Genomic DNA, 18,679 nt, shown 5'->3' on the forward strand with positions numbered 1-18,679 from the left:
GGTTCTATATTCATAGTGTCTCAGAGTAGGAATGTTGACCAAGGACCAGGTTCCCACTGTCCATTTCTTATCATCCAAAACGAAAAATAGTCAGCATGCTGATCTAGGAACAGTTTTGGATCTCAGGAATCACGTTAATATGATATAGCACTCGTAAGATGCTCAGCGACTGCAATTAAGAAGACCTGAAACCAACAATCACACAGTCGGGCAAAGCAGTGATCTTCATGTGGAACGTCAGTGGAACCTTAGGCACGTAATTGTGGGAAAGGCACTGGAAGAGAGACTATCCGAACTTGTCCTATGCAACGCTCATTTCCATTTACGAAATGTTTAAGACATTTTCCGATGCCGATGCCCGCTCTGCTGATAGACAGAAACATGCATTCTGTGTTGACATTGAGCAGTGATCTTCATGTGTTGGGTCAGTGGAACACAAAATTAAGAGTACAGATTATTGTATGGGAAAATATACAAAAGTTTCTGAGAAAGATCATTTGAAAAATACAATCGTATTGAGTGTATGTATTTATTGAGATGAAAACGCAATGAATTGATGGTTCTATGTTGATGTAAAAATATACATTTACAGATTAAGGTTGTGAGGTCCGGCGACAAGAAATTCTTTGAGGGGAAAAAAATGGGGTACCACTGTGCCGGGTGGACAGACCGACTGACTCACGTTGCTGGTGGCACAGAACTGCCTCTGTCCGTTCTTAATCTCAGGGCTGAACTTCTGCAGCAGGGCTTTCTGCACCCTCCAGATGGGGGGAGGTTCTCGACCGGTCTTCAGGGCCAGCTGGGGAAAGAGGGGTGAGGGATTTAATGCATACTGAACACACACACAATCAACTTAAGGAACAGATGGACTACATTGAGAAACAATCTAACTGTTGATCTGGTGGTTAGTGATGCCTTTATTTTGTTACACAAAAACGCAACACACACAAATACCTTCATAGTTCCGATGTCTTCTACTCGCACCACAAACTCGTCCCTCTCTCGGAAAATGCCTTCCCCTCCACTCTCGCTCTTGTCATCCTCGCTCTCTCCAGCAATGGCGGCGTCCTCCTGCTTCTGGGCCACGTGCAGCGAGGTGACCTGAGGGGCAGGGGCGTCTTCCGGGGACGCGGGGGGCTCCAGTGCTGGCTCGGGGGAATCCGAGGCCGGGGGAGTCTGGGAGGAAGGAGGGAGGGTGGCGGGAGCAGGAGGAAGAGAAGGAATGGAAGGAGGGAGGGGGCTCGGAGGTTGGGACTGCTTCTGTTGTGCAGCCTCTTGTGGGGGCAGGGGTGATGAAGGGAGAGAGAGGAGAAGTAAGGGGGAAGGTGGGGGAGAGGGAGAGAAGGACTGAGCGGGGGAGGCGGAGAGAGGTGAGGGACCGACTGGTGCCACTGGTGCTGAGGCTGGAATAAAAGGAGATAAGTGGTGATTTTTCTTCAAGAATCAAAATGCGATTCCACACCATATTCCACAAAATATTTTTCAGATCATAGAATATTCTGTCAATTCTCATAGAGAAACTACACTGGGAGGAGGGATGTTAAACATGCTTTTCAAATTTGTAACAAACATACACAAAAAACTAAGAAAATCATGATGAAAGTGTCCATTTTAGGCCCTTTTAGACCTCTACAGTGCATTCGGAAAGTTCAGATCCCTTGATTTTTTCCACATTTTGATATTTTACAGCCTTGTTCAAAAATGGATTACATTCCCCCCAACAATCTACACACAACACCCCACAATGACAAAGTAAAAACCATTTTCTATAAAGTTTTGCAAATATATATTTTTAAAAAATTCTGAAATAACATTTGCATGAGCATTCAGACCATTTACTCAGTACTTTGTTGAAGCATCTTATTTTCCATGAGCTATGCCGTAAAATTAATTCTAAGAAAATTGGGGAATGAGCTGAAACAACAAGACTATGAAGAAAAGTACTGTAATAAATAAGAAATATTTTGTGGTTCCACAAAGAGATGCACAATGTAACAGCCTACATACATTCTCTGCCAATAAAATATATAGGCTATCAGTACCAGACGACAGTCGATATTATAGGACAGTTATATAAACTATTACATCTCAGACAAAATAGTGAATATGTGGGGAATGTCCCAAAAATTACTAAGTGATCGTTTGCAACATCCACTACCTGAACAAAAGTAACGAAAAGTACATCTCGAACATCTGATTCCAAAATCATGGGCATTACTATGTCGCCGGTCGCCTCTTTGCTACTATAACAGCCTCCACTCTTCTGGGATGTTGGGACATTGCTTTGGGGACTTTCTTCCATTCAGCCACAAGAGCATTAGTGAGGTCAGGCACTGATGTTGGGTAATTAAGCCCGGCTCGCAGTCGGCGCTGAAATTCATCCCAAAGGTGTTCGATGGGGTTGAGGTCAAACCTCTGTGCAGGCCAATCAAGTTCTTCCACACTGATCTTGACACACCATTTCTGTATGGACCTCGCTTTGTGCACAGGGGCATTGTCATGCTGAAAGAGGAAAGGGCATTTCACAACCTGTTGCCACAAAGTTGGAAGAACAGAATGTCATTGTATGCTGTAGCATTAAGATGTCCTTTCACTAGAACTAAAGGACCTAGCCCGAACCATGAAAAACAGCACCAAACCATTATTCCTCCTCCACCAAACTTTACATTTGGCATTATGCAGAGGGACAGGTATCATTCTCCTGGCATCTGCCTAACCTAGCTTTGTCCATCGGACTGCCAGATGAAGTGTGATTCCCAAAGAAAGTATTTCCACTACTCCAGAGTCCAAGCTTTATACCACTTCAGCCGACGCTTGGCACTGCGCAGGGTGACCTTAGGCTTGTGTGCAGCTGCTCAGCCATGGAAACCCTTTTCAGGAAGCTACAGACAAAAAGTTATTGAGCTGACACTGCTTTCAAAGGCAGCTTGGAAATCGGTGTGTTGCAAACAAAAAGACGATTTTTACACTCTATGGGCTTCAGCACTCTGCGGTCCTGTTCTGTAAGAGTCTGTGGCCTACCACTTCACAATAACAGCACTTACAGCTGACCGGGGCAGCTCTAGCAGGGCAGAAATTTCACTAACTGAATTGTTGGGAAGATGCCATGACGGTGCCACGTTGAAAGTCACTGAGCTCTTCAGTAAGGCCATTCTACTGCCAATGTTTGTCTATGGATATTGCATGGCTGTGTGCCCAATTTTATACACCCGTCAGCAATAGGTGTGACTGAAATAGCCGAATCCACAAATTTGAAGGGGTGTCCACATATTTTTGTATATACAGTGCCTTCGGAAAGTATTTAGACACCTTGACTTGTTCCACATTTTGTTACATTACAGTCCAATTCTAAAATGGATTTCTTTTAAATACAATCTACCCACAATACCCCATCATGACAAAGCAAAAGCAGGTTTTAATTTTTGGCTAATTTATCATTAAAAAAAAACTGAAATACCTTATTTACATAAGAATTCAGACCCTTTACTAGACACGAAATTGAGCTCAGGCGCCTGCTGTTTCCATTGATCATCCTTGTTTGTTTCTACAACTTGATTGGAGTCCACCTGTGGTAAATTCAATTGATTGGACATGATCTGGAAAGGCACACACCTGTCCATATAAAAAGGTGCCACAGTTGACATCGTATTTCAGACCAAAAACCAAGCCATGAGGTCGAAGGAATTGTCCGTAGAGCTCAGAGACAGGATTGTGTCGAGCTCGGCACAGATCTGGGGAAGGGTACCAAAACATTTCTGCATCATTGAAGGTCCCCAAAAACACAGTGGCCTCCATCAATCTTAAACGGCAGAAGTTTGGAACCACCAAGACTCTTCCTAGAGCTGGCCGCCCAGCCAAACTGAGCAATCAGGGGAAAAGCGCCTTGGTCAGGGAGGTGACCAAGAACCCGATGGTCACAGAGAGTTCTAGAGTTTCTCTGTGGAGATGGTTTTCCTTCTGGAAGGTTTTCCCATTACTGATGCACCAAATCAGGCCTTTATGGTACAGTGGCCAGACGGAAGCCACTCCTCAGTAAAAGGCACATGACAGCCTGCTTGGCATTTGCCAAAAGGCACCTAGACTCTCAGACCACAAGGAACAAGAGACTCTGGTCTGATGAAACCAATATTGAACTCCTTGCCCTGAATGCCAAGCGTCAAGTCTGAAGGAAACCTGGCACAATTCCTACGGTGAAGCATTGTGGTGGCAGCATCATGCTGTGGGGATGTTTTTCAGCAGCAAGTACCTGGGAGACCAGTCAGGATCATGGCTAAGATGACTAGAGCACAGAGATCCTTGATGAAAACCTGCTCCAGAGTACTCAGGACCGCAGACTGGGCCGAAGGTTCACCTTCCAACAGGAAAATGACCCTAAGCACACGGCCAAGACAACACAGGAGTGGCTTCAGGACAAGTCACTGAATGTCCTTGAATGGCCCAGCCAGAGCCTGGACTTGAACCCGATCGAACATCCCTGGAGAGACCTGAAAAAAAAGGCTGTGCAGCAACACTCCCCATCCAACCTGACAGACCTTGAGAGGATCTGCAGAGAAGAATGGGCGTAACTGTCCAAATACGTGTGTGCCAAGCTTTGTAGCGTCATACCCAAGAAGACTCAAGGCTGTAATCAGTGCCAAAGGTGCTTCAACAAAGTACTGAGTAAAGGGTTTGAATTAGGGATGCACAATATACCGGTGAACATACCAGAAATTGGCCAATATTAGCTAAAAATGCCAACATCAGTATCGGCCCAATGTCTAGTTTAACGTCGATGTTTAAATACCGATGTCAAAGGTACCATGCATACCTATATAACGTAATAACGCCACATAAAATGTTGCGCTTCACGTGCAACACAGCATTCCTAACCTAGCCCACAAGATCTGCTGTGTGGATCGAGCAGTCAGCAAGTCAAGCAGTCATTTGAAAGAGTAAGAACATTTCAGCGAGGCAACTCAAAGGCAAAATCCAATTAAGCCAAGATAATGGAATTCAGTTCTCTGTCGTGGGTGATGTTGACTTTCGCCGACTGGTCGAGCACCTGTACACACTACCAAGCACGCCATTTTTCAGATGTTGCCCTACTGGAGTTACACAGTAATCAGTAAGCGTCACTGGAATTAGCTTCACAACATACATACTGTGGAATGCGTCACTGCAATTAGTAAGCGTCACTGGAATTAGCTTCACGACATACATACTATGGAATCCCATTTCTTTGCGTGTCAAAAAAGATACTGTCAAAGCTGTACAAAAACGTCTGCAAACAAGCAAACCCCGGCCACGAACGACCTGTTTACAATACCGCGTTTGTAATAAAGCATCTTTGTTTCGACCACAACTTCTGGGGTAGCTAGCTTTAGCTTGGTACCTAGCTAGCACCAATACAACCAGCCTGAAAACAATGACCAGTAGAAAAAGCAGCCAGTTAGCTTCATCTGGCTAGTGAGGCACGACCGGACCGGGTTGTGAAGCTAGCCACAATAAGGCACAATAGTGGAATTTGCGGTTTTGCTATGAAAATAAAAGTACATCATTGACAGTGATGCAAATGAACACAAATTGTAGAATTATGTCATGCTTTTATTTTGAAGGCTAACCGCAAAGTCCATTATTGTGACTAACTTCACATAGCCTTGGTCAGACCACCATTAATCAAATAAGAACTGTCTTATAAATTAGGGTTATTTTAGATGATACCTAGCTAACTATAGCTACTGAAACAGATGGTCATTTTGCTATGTTTTTGGGGAAGAACATTGTTTGCATCCATGAGCTAGCTGTTTTTTTTTTTGAATGACCAGCACTGTAGGTGCCTGACAACTTTACCAGCCTCATAGCATAGGTATCATTGTAACAAATGAAATACGAGTGAAACTGTAATCAATGTGTAATAACTACGTAAAAAATGATTACCGCTTTAAATTATTGTGTGACGTGCAGTCATATTCAGGCCCTGATTGGTCAACAAGCTAATTTGGCACGCCAAATAGTGTAATTTGACGTGTAGCTTTTTTTTTTTTACACGCGAAGACCCAAACGGCATTCCAAAAAAATTCTGGTTGAGAATGAAATGACTGAACAAATGAACAATGACACAGCACTGCAAGTAAGTGAAAGAAATAGGTTTTGATTATGTTTTACTGGTAATGGGGGCACACGTAAATGCCAACGAAATAACTTTTTGGTCAGTGTGTATTTGACTAGGCAAGTCAGTTAAGAAAAAAATTCTTATTTACAATGATGGCCCGGACGACGCTGGGCTAATTATGCGCCGCCCTATGGGACTCCCAATCATGGCCGGATGTGATACAGCCTGGATTTGAACCAGGGACTGTAGTGACGCCTCTTGCACTGAGAAGCAGTGCCTTAGAACGCTGAGTCCATGTGTAGGTGTTAACTATTTAACTATACTAAAATGGTTAAAAGGTCGCTAAATTTGTAAATGTCTGTATCGTTTTTTTAGGCAAGGAAAATATTGGATATCGGCCAAAAATGTCAGATTTTCATAACTTTGCACAATTTTCTAAAAACAGGTTTTTCGTTTTTCATTAGCGTGTGGATTGATGATGAAAAAAAACAATTTAATCCATTTTAGAAAAAAATAACAAAATGTGGAAAAATCAAGTTGTCTGAATATTTTCCAAATGCACTGTATAATAATGTATTTTCTGCTGCAATAACTTTCATTAAAAAGTTTATTCCCTTTTGTAATACCTGTATTGGCAATCATCGAAAACAAGATCATATGATCTGTATCGGCCCGGTATTTCCCTTACCTTCCAATCTGGGCGCACCAAGTATCTCCAACTCTGGCTCCTCCTCTTCCATATCATTCACTTCACTCTCCTTATCACCCCCTCCATGGACCTTCCCCTCTTCCTCATTCTCCTCCATCTCCTGGTCCTCTCGCTGTAGTACTGCCGGCTCGGCCGCCTGGGGCTGGGAGTGAGGGTTGAGTGAGGGAGGCTGGGGGCTAAGGGCTGGGGGCTGCAGGGTGGTCGGTGTGAGCGGGGCCTGGCTGGGTTGGTCTTGGGACTGGGGTGGGGGAGAAGGTGGGGGCTGCTGAAGCGAGGCCAGCTGCGGCGTGTCGTAGAGAGCCGATATGGCCGAGGAGATGCTTTTCTGCAGGTCCTGGTTCTTGCCCACCGAATCCTCCTCGTCTGAGGAGAACGAGGGCAGCGTCTCCAAGTTCCTCTTCAGCTCATCGTCCAGGGTGCGCTTGCAGGGACTGGGGCAGCCCCCTAGGCCGCTGTTGCTCTTGCCCTCACCGAACTGAGGCAGTGTTGGAGGGGGTGCCGGGGACAGGGGACAGAGTCCGTCAGATTTGAGAGGGGAGACGTCACGGTTTCCTGATTGCATTTCCAAGCCCGGAGGTCTCTTTCCCGACTTGAGGAAGTCTATGAAGGAGGCCATGCAGCCTGATTTCTCATTCCCCTGAGAGAGACATAGAGGGAGAGGTTACAGGGGGAATAGAGAGTGAGAGAAAATAGACAGTTCCTGAGAGAGGGAAATACTGGTTTCCCTCTTCATTTGACGAGCTACAGCTAACATTTTGTCACATACAACACGCAGGATTAACCATAATAGCTGACTGATTGAGTGGCCAAACAGAGAGTAATCGTCCCTTACCCTTCCATCCATCCCCTCGCCATCCACTCCGTCACTCTGTATCTGGCTCTTCTGCTTGCTCTTGTCCTGGGTCCTGTGGGAGTCTACCCCTTCGCACAGGGGTCCAGGACTTAGGCCAAGGGAGGGAGCAGAGCCCACTGAGCCGTCTGATAGAGCGGGGTCCGTGCCGGACAGAGAGTCGGTCCTCAGCAGGGCTTCGGAAGAGGACATGGAGCCAATGGGCAGTTTGATCTAAGACACGAAAAACGGCGGAAATGTTTGATTAAAATGCCAATAGAGTAAAGTACAATACAGAAAAAGTGGCTATTCCCACCACCTAAAGGAACATTACACTCAAATTAAAAGTTGTCAGATGTATTTGGAACTCAAAAGGAGTCTGATGTCCTGATGCAATCGCATCCCATGTCATCGGTTATGTTGATCCATATTTACAAGATGTGGTTTAATCTTGACAGACTACTTTAAAAGACCTGAAACCATTTATCAAACTTTGATTTAAAAGTGTAATGTCCCTTTAAGTATAAGCCTGCAATGACATGGGACAGAAGGTAGCCTAGCGGTTAGAGCGTTGGACTAGTAACCGAAAGGTTGCAAGATTGAATCCCCGGGCTGACAAGGTACAAATCTTTCGTTCTGCAACTGAACAAAGCAGTTAACCCACTGTTCCTAGGCGGTCATTGAAAATAACAATTTGACTTGCCTTGTTACATAAAGCTAAAATAAATAAAAAATGACGTCTACATTTCCCCCTGGGAATTAACAAAGTTCAGTTCCATTATCCACGCTCACCTTGAGATGCGGTATGGGCTCCTGATGCTGTGGGGGTGGAGCCTGGTGGTGAAGTTGATGCTGTTGCCGATTAAGGTGGTGTTGCTGCATCTGCTCGTTCCCAGTTATCTCCATAAACATGTCGTCTCTCCTCCCTCTCCCTCGGCCTCCGCCACCACCACGGCCCCTGCTCCGTTTAACCTCAATTCCTCCTCCATACCCACTTCCTGCTTCGGTTCCTCCTCCCATCTCACCGCCCATCATTCCACGGGGTGCGTGCTGCTCGGGCTGCGGGCGAATGCGAGGCCTACCCCTGGGCCTTGGAGGCCCTGCTCTCTTTGGCTTGGTGGGCTTACGGCCCCTCTTCTTGGGCCCGTCCTGCGGCAGGAGCTGGGGAGGGGGGCAGAGGGAGTGGTAGAAGTCGAGGTCTCCCATGAGGGGGCTGAGCGTGCCTCCTCCTCCGGCCCCCCCTCCTGTCTTACGGCAGCTGGAGACCAGGTCGGGGAGGTGGTCAGGGAGCCGGCGGCTGTTCAGACGGATGTCCGCTGGCTGGTTGTCCTTGTCCTCATCATCCTCAAACTCGTACTCCTGCGCGTAGCTCTTTTTGGGCAGTGTGTTGGGGTCTCGGCGCTCCTTGAGCAGGTGGAACGAGCTGGACTTGAGGAGCTTCTTGGGGCGCGACGAGCAGAAGATGGGCGAGGTGAGGCCTCCAGGCCCGGTGCCAGTTCCACCGGTGCACCCGCCTGGACTAGAGGACTGGATCAGGCCCAGCTGCGCCGTGTTAACAGTGGACGGCAGCTCATCCAGGTCCAGGGTGCGGTTGCCGGACTCGGGAAGCCTGTGGCAGTATTGCCCATAGCCCTGGTCACCCAGCATTTCATACCCGGCTCCTCCGCTTCCCCCTCCTGAATTATCCTTCATGGGCTCCTCATGGCCCCCTCCTGGTCCCTCCTGGTTCATCTCCTCCTGCACTGGGCCAGCGCCTCCGGCACAGCTCGACTTGGAGAAGTCGTCTGAGCAGAACATGTCCTCCATGCCGGGGGAAGAAGGAGCGGTCCTCGTCCTGCAGGAGCGAGTCCGGGAAGCAGATAGAGGTGAGTGTGACAAAGCGGTTCTGGCTCTGGCCACAGCTTTTCTCCCCAGGGCTGACCGTGTCGAATGGGTGCTGCTCGGTGCGCTGATGCTGGTCTATTTGGACCTGCTGGCCTGGGGTGAGCTGGGACGGGTGTGACTGGGACTCCTGTTGCTGGGAGTGGGTGGAGGGAAGGGGCTGGGGGTGAGTATGAGCCTGGGGGTGAGCGTGGCCATGGGAGTGGGGGTGGTGCCCCGAGTGGCTTTGCTGGTGGTGGGAGTTGGGGTGTTGATGGTGTTGGGGGAGGTGGTGCACGTGCAAGGGGGCGGATAAGCCCATGTCGGGCTCAGAGAGGAACGAGTGGAGCTCCGAGGCGGAGTGTTGAGGGTGGTGGGACGAGAGCCTCTGCTGCTCTTGCTGCTGCTGCCTTTGGCGCTCTCCGCTCCCTCCACCTCTTCCTCCTGCACCACCACCACCACCACCTCTCCTCTCCTCCACTCCGTCCGCACTGGAGGTCTGGGAGAGCGAGCGGTCAAGCATGTCCAGGGAGGACACCACCGAGCTCTGCTGTCGCTGCTTGGACTGGCTCTGGTCTTGCCGAGGAGGTCCGTGGTTGTAGTGAGCCGCTGCCGCTGCGACCTCCAAAGCCTGGGACTGGAGTTGTAGCTGAAGCTGGGAGGCCTGCTGGGTCTGGGACTGGTGTTTGCCCGGGCCCATTCTCCCTCCGGCTCCATCCATCATTGCTTGTTGCTGGCCCACTGAATGCTGCTGCTGATGGGGCTCCATCTTATTGCGAGTGGTGTGGGACAGCACAGACTGGAGCAGGTGGGGCGGCTGGTGGGACTGGTCCGTGGGGGAATCCATGAGGGAGGCCGAGGATTGAGAGTGCTGTTGCACCTCGGGGTTCTTGCGAGGGTACACCAGCTCGGAGCGCTCTTGTGGATTCTTCTGCAGCTCCATGTGAGCGTGGGACTGTAGGTGGGTGTGGGAGGCGGCGTGTTGCTGCTGCGTGTGGGAGGAGTGTTGGGGGCCCAGGGAGTGCTGGGAGTACGGGTCGCTCCGGCCGTAGTGCACCACCGACCCCAGGGAGTCGTGGTGGTGTAGATGGGGGTGGCTTTGCTCGGCACCTCCTCTTCCGCCACTCCTGCCACCGCCTTCACTGTCATTCCTCTGTTGTTGTTGATGTTTCTTGAGAGACATCTCCAGCTGGCTGTCTAGGCCCGTGACCGCGCCCCCAGATCCGGCACCGGCACTGGAGGTGGCGCTGTGGGTGCGGATGACGCTCTGGAGGTGGTACCTCTCCTCAGAGCTCTTGCCGAGCTCGTAGGACGACAGCCCCTTGCCGCCGTCCGTGGTAGAGGGGACAGGCTGCAGAGGTGCCTGTTGTTGGGCCGTCTGTTGAGGTTGTTGCTGCTGGGAGTGGTGATGGGACGCCTGGGGTGTGGGACTGGCCTGGGCTTGGAGAAGGTGCTGGATCAAAAAGTCGTCGTCATCGTCGACATCCTCTTGAGACCTCTGGGAGCCCACACCTAGCATGCGGCTGGAGTCGGACTTGGTCTTGTTGGCAGTGGGGTGGTAGGACTGGGACTGGGGACCTCTGGTGTCGGGGTAGCCCTGAGGGGAGGAGATGAAGGTGGGAGAGAGGACAGAGGAGATGTATTTGTTGGAGGCCGTTCCTCCCGGGGACTGGGTGGGGCAGGCAGGGGTGGGGGAGTGCAACCCTGGACGGATGATCCCAGAGTTAGCCGACGGAGAGGGGATTGACTCAGGGATATGGTAAGGCCCTACTCTGGCACCACCTACTCTCTCATTGGCCATACTACTCCCAGCTCCTCCAGAACCGGAGTTCCCGCTTCCTGCGGTGCTGCTACCACCGCCTCCTGAGGTTCCACCCACCGACGACCCGCTCGACTGTAAAAGAGCTGGGGAGTGGCCTGGGCCGTAACCCAGCGATGGACATCCCGCTCCGCCCAGAGACGAGGGGACGGACCCATAGGCAGAGTCAGCCCCGTAGACCACATCAGCCGAGTACGACTGGCTTCGCCCTCCCAGGCTTCCGTAGCCTTTTCTTCCTCCGGCTGAGCTCAGGTCCTGGGCCTGAGGGGAGCTGAAACCACCATAGGACTGGGGTAGGTGGGAGGGAGGGGGCTGGCTGGGAGAGTATGACTGGTTCTGCTGTTGTGGCGGGGTTTGGCCTGTGAGAGCGGTGGCGGGGGGTTTCACTGGGGGCACGGGTGAGCCGTAGCCTGAGAGGCTGTGTTTGGGTAAGGGCTGCTGGACAGATGTGGAAGAGGTAGGAGGGGGTTGCTGCTGGGGAGCTGGAGCACTCTGAGGGGAGGCTGCTGTCTAGACGGGGCCGAGCTGGAGCTGGAGGGGGGGAGTGAGTTAGAGGGGTGGGCTCCCGAGGCAGAGGAGGAAGAGGAGGTCGTTGAAGAGCTGGAGGACGCAGAAGGGGGCGTGTGAGGGGTACGGGAGGAGGACGCCGAGCTGGTCGAGGAGTAGCCGTTGCTGGAGTTGCTCTTGGCGCCCTTTCCCGCTGCTGAAGAAGAGGTGGAGATCGAGTAGGGGGGCTGGATGATGGGCCGGTACACCTGTTCCGTCCGGGAAGAGGCCTTGTGGTCCGAGGGGCTCTGGTCGCCCAGGGGGCTGCAAGAGAGTCCGGCCTGCCTGTGGTGGGCGATCTGCTGGTACCCAGCCCCGCCGCAGCTGAGGTAATGCTGCAGGGAGTGGGCCGCTGAGGAGGAGAGCTGGGACTGGGACGGCGTGGGGCGCTGGTAGTGCTTGATCACGCTGTCCTGCCGGGGCACAGCCCTCTCCTGGATCGAGTTAGACTGAGCCTGAGCCTGGGCTGAGGAGAACACTGAGGCGTTGTACAACTGGGAGGACTGGTCCTGCAGCTGAGAGGACAGCAGGTTGAACTGGTGGGACTGTAGGTGCCGCGCTGATGAGGCCTGGACCGACGAGGCGCCTGTGGGGTCCTGGCCGCCCCGGTAGGCTGTGGCGGCGCTCTGGGAGGGCAGGAGGCGGTCAAAGCCCAGGCTGGACTGAGAGGGACCCTTGATATGCAACAGAGGGTCATGGGGGGAGAGGAGTCCGTTGGAGGTGGAGTTGAACGTGGGCGTGTCCTGGAGGGTGGGGAAGGAGCGGCTGGAGAAGGAGGCCGGGTGCTGATAGGCGGACAGGGCCGAGGAAGAGGTGAAGGAGCCCGAGCCGGGGAGGGGCCCGGAGATGAAGAGCTCAGCAGGGGCAGGGGTATGTATCGCTGTCAGGGCCAGATAGAGACAAGACGACTATTATTCAAAGCCCATCGACAGAAAAAACGAACAAGCATGACTAAATAATTGTAACCCAACCACTCCCTTAACAAGTAAAAAGCAAAAATAATCCAATATGCAAATGAAACCAACATAATCTCACCAATAATGCGGACATGAAAGAGGAATGACAATTTGATAGAACCTGTGAGGCGTTGGAAACGTGAAAGACTTTTGCCACCCCGTTTTGAATGTCAACACAGGGCTGGTCACATGCTCACCCGTCTGCCAGGACGGCGTGCGGAACTGGGAGAGGAGGGAGGAGGCGGAGGGAGGAGCCTGGGGACCTCGCTGGGACTCCAGAGCGGAGATCAGATTCATGACCGAAGCATCTGGACCAGAGGGGCTGGCATGGTGCAGGCCTGTTTCAAACAGTCCAGAGAGACCTGATGGGACAACAAATACAACCATGAGTAAACCGTGACCACCATTTCCCTTTTCACAGATTATGCAAACTCAACAGGGCATTTAGAGAGATTGCTATATCTATGTGATTAAATGGTATAACTGGGATGAATAGGTCAAGAAGTGTCCATTACAACAAAATACAATGATGTAGTCCAAACAGATGTTATAAATCTGATATGTTACCAGGTAAAATACAGGTTTTTCCTGCACACACACAAAAGGGGTTTCCATAGAAATTGCATTTTTCAGTGGCTGCAACCTTAGTGCCAGCAGCATGGCCAGTCATAACACCTGTACTCTGGCGACACAATTAAAGGTGTGTGACATATCCCTCACCCAAACTCCGTCCTGCTCCCCAAGCCCCGCCTTGGCCAGAACTGCCTGGGTGGTGATTGGTCGAATAGCCCTGCAGAGGATGGGGAGTGCCGTAGGTTTGTCGATGGAGAAGTTCCGACTCGGGGTGTGATGATCTGGAACTTCCATAGACGAGACTAGGGAGGAGAAGAGGTCATTTATTCAACTGTTCAAGTCCAATTGCCTTCATTTTCCTAAACCTTTGTTCAAAAGGTGACCCCTGGGAAACCCTGTTAAATTTAAACAGATGCAACCCCTATGTAAATAGGCCTACAATGAAAATACACTGAGAACACCGTTTAGCTTGAAGGTCATGCCTAACTACAGCACACTCTTCAGAAAACTAAGATCTTAAAGTTATTCAGATGCATTAGTCAACTTCCATCCTAATAAAATGATTACTGTAGCTCATCATTCTTCAAATTGTAAGAATTTAGTCTACTATTCTATGATTACTCAAAATCAACTCCGAATGAATACTAAAATATGATTGCCATCTTAATGCCTGTTGTAGACTTACTTTACAATTCCTGTCCATGATATTTTACCAACACATGACTTTATGCATTGCATGGACCTACAATATGGAAGCCCATTAACACCACCCAAAAAATGACTTGATACCATCTCAAAAATGTTATACCATGTCAATTTTGAGGTAAATCATAGGCCTACATACAGGATATGTTTCTTCATTAGTAGCATTGTGTGGTGTATTCCAACTATCCACATTGCAGAGATCAGCACAGCAATCCAACACAAGCTGACAGAGCTTGCTTTATGCAGGGTTGCATCGTATAGGTCCACAGAGCATTCAGAAAGTATTCAGACCCCTTCCCTTTTTCCACATGTTGTTCCGTGAGACTTATTCTAAAAATAATTACATACGATTTTTCATCATCAATCTACACACAATACGCCTTCATGACAAAGAAAAAAAACAGGTTTAGAAATGTAGGCAGAAATACAATTTTTCCATAAATATTCAGACCCTTTGCTATGAGACTCGAAATTGAGCTCAGGTACATCCTGTTTCCATGTATCATCCTTAATGTTTCTACAACTTGCTAAAAATAAAAAAAACTATTTCACCTTCATTTAACTAGGCCAGTAAGTTAAAATCAAATTCTTATTAACGACGACCTACCGTGGAACTATGGGTTAACTGCCTTCAGGGGCAGAACAACATATTTTTACTTTGTCAGCTCGGGGATTCAATCCAGCAACCTTTTGGTTTCTGGTCCAATGCTCCAACCACTAGGCTACCTTGGATTTTTAAATTCATTAAAAATCCTACAATGTGATTTTCTGGATTTATTTTTCTCATTTTGTCTGTCATAGTTGAAGTGTACCTATAATGGGAAAAAAAATTACAGGCCTCTCATCTTTTTAAGTGGGAGAACTTGCACAATTGGTGGCTGACTAAATATTTTTTTGCCACACTGTATATGTATACACACACACACACACACACACACACTAGAGGTCGACCGATTATGATTTTTCAACGCCGATACCGATAATTGGAGGACCAAAAAAGCCAAAACCGATTTTTGTTGTTGTTGAAATTTTAAAATTAAAATAATAATGACAATTACAACAATACTGAATGAACACTTATTTTAACTTAATATAATACATCAATAAAATCAATTTAGCCTCAAATAAATAATGAAACATGTTCAATTTGTTTGAAATAATGCAAAAACAAAGCGTTGGAGAAGTAAAAGTACAATATGTGCCATGTAAAAAAGCTAACGTTTAAGTTCCTTGCTCAGAACATGAGAACATATGAAAGCTGGTGGTTCCTTTTAACATGAGTCTTCAATATTCCCATGTAAGAAGTTTTAGGTTGTAGTCATTATAGGACTATTTCTCTCTATACCATTTGTATTTCACATACCTTTGACTATTGGATGCTCTTATAGGCACTTTAGTATTGCCAGTGTAACAGTATAGCTTCCGTCCCTCTCCTCGCTCTTCCCTGGGCTCGAACCAGGAACACAACGACAACAGCCACCCTCGAAGCAGCGTTACCCATGCAGAGCAAGGGAAACAACCACAGGCTCAGAGCGAGTGACGTTTGAAACGCTATTAGCGCGCGCTAACTAGCCAGCCATTTCACTTCGGTTACACCAGCCTCATCTCGGGAGTTGGTAGGCTTGAAGTCATTAACAGCGCAATGCTCTGCTGGCAAAACGCACAAAAGTGCTGTTTGAATGAATGTTTACGCGCCTGCTTCTGCCTACCACCACTCAGTCAGATACTTAGATACTTGTACGCTTGTATGATCAGTCAGATTATATGCAACGCAGGACACGCTAGATAATATCTAGTAATATCATCAACCATGTGTAGTTAACTAGTGATTATGATTGATTGTTTTTTATAAAGAAAAGTTTAATGCTAGCTAGCAACTTACCTTGGCTTACTGAATTCACGTAACAGGCAGTCTCCTTGTGGAGTGCAACGAGAGATAAGATTGGATCCCCCGAGCTGACAAGGTGAAAATCTGACGTTCTGCCCCTGAACGAGGCAGAACCTCTTGAAGCTAGGGGGCTATTTTTGTTAAAATAACGTTCCCAAAGTAAAAGGCCTATTTCTCAGGACCAGATGCTAGAATATGCATATAATTGACAGCTTAGGATAGAAAACACTCAAGTTTCCAAAACTTGAGTGATTTTTGCACTAAAGAGAGAGGTAGCCATTGTTCCTCCCGGTCCTAGTGAAAAGCCAACTGTCCCGGTTGATATATTATCGAATAGATATTTGAAAAACACCTTGAGGATTGATTATAAAAAACGTTTGCCATGTTTGTCGACATTATGGATATAATTTGGAATTTTTGTCTGCGTTGTCGTGACCGCTATTTCCGGTGGATTCCTGGGCATAACGCACCAAACTAACGGAGGTATTTGGATATAAAAAATATATTTATGGAACAAAAGGAACATTTGCTGTCTAACTGGGAGTCTCGTGATTGAAAACATCCGAAGATCAAAAGGTAAACGGTTAATTTGATTGCTTTTCTGATTTTCGTGACCAAGCTTCCTGATGCTAAGTGTACATAATGGTATGCTAGGCTATCGATAAACTTACAAACGCGTGTATTGCTTTCGCTGTAAAGCTTCATTTCAAAATCTGAGACGACAGGGTGATTAACAAAAGGCTAAGCTGTGTTTCACTATATTTCACTTGTGATTTCATGAATATGAATATTTTCTAGTAATATTTTTTGACTGTTGCGCTATGCTATTCAGCGTTGCTGATGACAAATATACCGGATCCGGGATGGGTAGTTCTAAGTTATTAACCCACCGTTCCTAGGCCGTCATTGAAAATAAGAATGTGTTCTTAACTGACTTGCCTAGTTAAATAAAGATTGAATAAAGGTGTAGGAAAAAAATAATACAATTTGGACACAATTCCTATAACTACAACCTAAAACTTCTTACCTGGGAATATTGAAGACTCATGTTAAAAGGAACCACCAGCTTTCATATGTTCTCATGTTCTGAGAAAGGCACTTAAACGCTAGCTTTCTTACATGGCACATATTGCACTTTTACTTTCTTCTCCAACACTTTGTTTTTGCATTATTTAAACCAAATTGAACATGTTTCATTATTTATTTGAGGCTAAATTGATTTTATTGATGTATTATATTAAGTTAAAATAAGTGTTCATTCAAGTATTGTAAATTGTCATTATTACAAATACATTTTTTTTTTTTAAATGGGCAGATTAATCGGCATCGGCTTTTTTAAAAGTTCTCCAATAATCGGTATCGGCGTTGAAAAATCATAATCGGTCGACCTCTAAGCCATATCTAGGAGAACCAAAGTTCCAAAGGCTGGGCCTAATATAGTGTATAACAGGTCATACAATATGTTTTGTAGTGATTCATATGTTAATGATGTAAAGAATATTTGCTGGTCTGTGGTGGGTAATGAGGAGCAACCAGACGCTGCACATGACTCATGTATGAAACTACTTATTCAAGTTACTAATAAACTGCACCCATTAAGAAAATGACTGCAAAAACTGTTATATCCCCTTGGATTAATGAGGAATTGAAAAACTGTATGGTTGAGAGGGATGAGGCAAAAGGTATGGCAATTAAGTCTGGCAAATGTACTGCAAATTAAGAAATCATGTGACTAACCTAAATACAATTAAAAAGAAACTACACTGAGAAACAAAGATAAATTATATAAAGAATGATAGTAAAAAGCTTTGGGCACCTTAAATGAAATTTTGGGGGAAAAAGCCAACTCTGCGCCTACATTTATTGACTCAGATGGCTCATTCATCGCAAAGCCCACTGATACTGCAAACTACTTTAATGACTTTTTCATTCGCAAGATAAACAAACGTAGGGATGACATGCCAGCAATAAACGCTTACACTACACATTCAAGTATATCAGACCAAATTATGAAAGACAAGAATTGTACTTTAGAATTCCGTAAAGTTAGTGTGAAAGAGGTGAACAAATGATTGTTGTCTATCAACAATGACAAGCCACCGGGGTCTGACAACTTAGATGGAATATTACTGAGGATAATAGCAGACAATATTGCCACTCCTATTTGCCATATCTTCAATTTAAGCCTACTAGAAAGTGTGTGCCCTCAGGCCTGGAGGGAAGCTAAAGTCATTCCGCAACCCAATAATAGTAAAGCCCCCTTCACAGGCTCAAATAGCCAACCAATCAGCCTATTACCAACCCTTAGTAAACTTCTAAAACTTCTAAACTTCTAATTGCGTTTGACCAGGTACAATGCTATTTCACAGTAAACAAATTGACAACAGAATTTCAGCATGCTTATAGGGAAGGACACTCACCAAGCACAGCACTTACACAAATTACATGATTGGCTGAGAGAAATTGATGATACAATTATTGTAGGGGCTGTCTTGTTAGATTTCAGTGTAGCTGTTGACATTATGGATCATAGTCTGCTGCTGGAAAAATGTATGCGTTATGCCTTTACACCCCATGCTATAATGTGGATAGAGTTACTTGTCTAACAGAACACAGAGGGTGTTCTTTAATGGAAGCCTATCAAATATAATCCAGTCAGAATCAGGAACTCCCCAGGGTAGCTGTCGAGGCCCCTTGCTTCTT

At 47.2% G+C, this 18,679-nt stretch overlaps 1 protein-coding gene across 1 annotated transcript in view; it reads right to left on the reverse strand.

The window, feature by feature from the left end:
* The window catches only part of LOC115143939 (proline-rich protein 12-like), a 53,449-nt gene that overhangs the window by 21,655 nt on the left and 13,115 nt on the right, over window positions 1-18,679 (reverse strand). The window contains 9 exon segments of the mRNA XM_029684418.2: window positions 683-799; window positions 955-1,403; window positions 6,780-7,437; window positions 7,633-7,863; window positions 8,422-9,441; window positions 9,443-11,808; window positions 11,811-12,734; window positions 13,008-13,172; window positions 13,531-13,685. Of these exon segments, the coding sequence (XP_029540278.2) occupies window positions 683-799; window positions 955-1,403; window positions 6,780-7,437; window positions 7,633-7,863; window positions 8,422-9,441; window positions 9,443-11,808; window positions 11,811-12,734; window positions 13,008-13,172; window positions 13,531-13,685 (6,085 nt within the window).

Source organism: Oncorhynchus nerka, linkage group LG16, assembly GCF_034236695.1.
Source record: "Oncorhynchus nerka isolate Pitt River linkage group LG16, Oner_Uvic_2.0, whole genome shotgun sequence".
NCBI lineage: Eukaryota > Metazoa > Chordata > Actinopteri > Salmoniformes > Salmonidae > Oncorhynchus > Oncorhynchus nerka.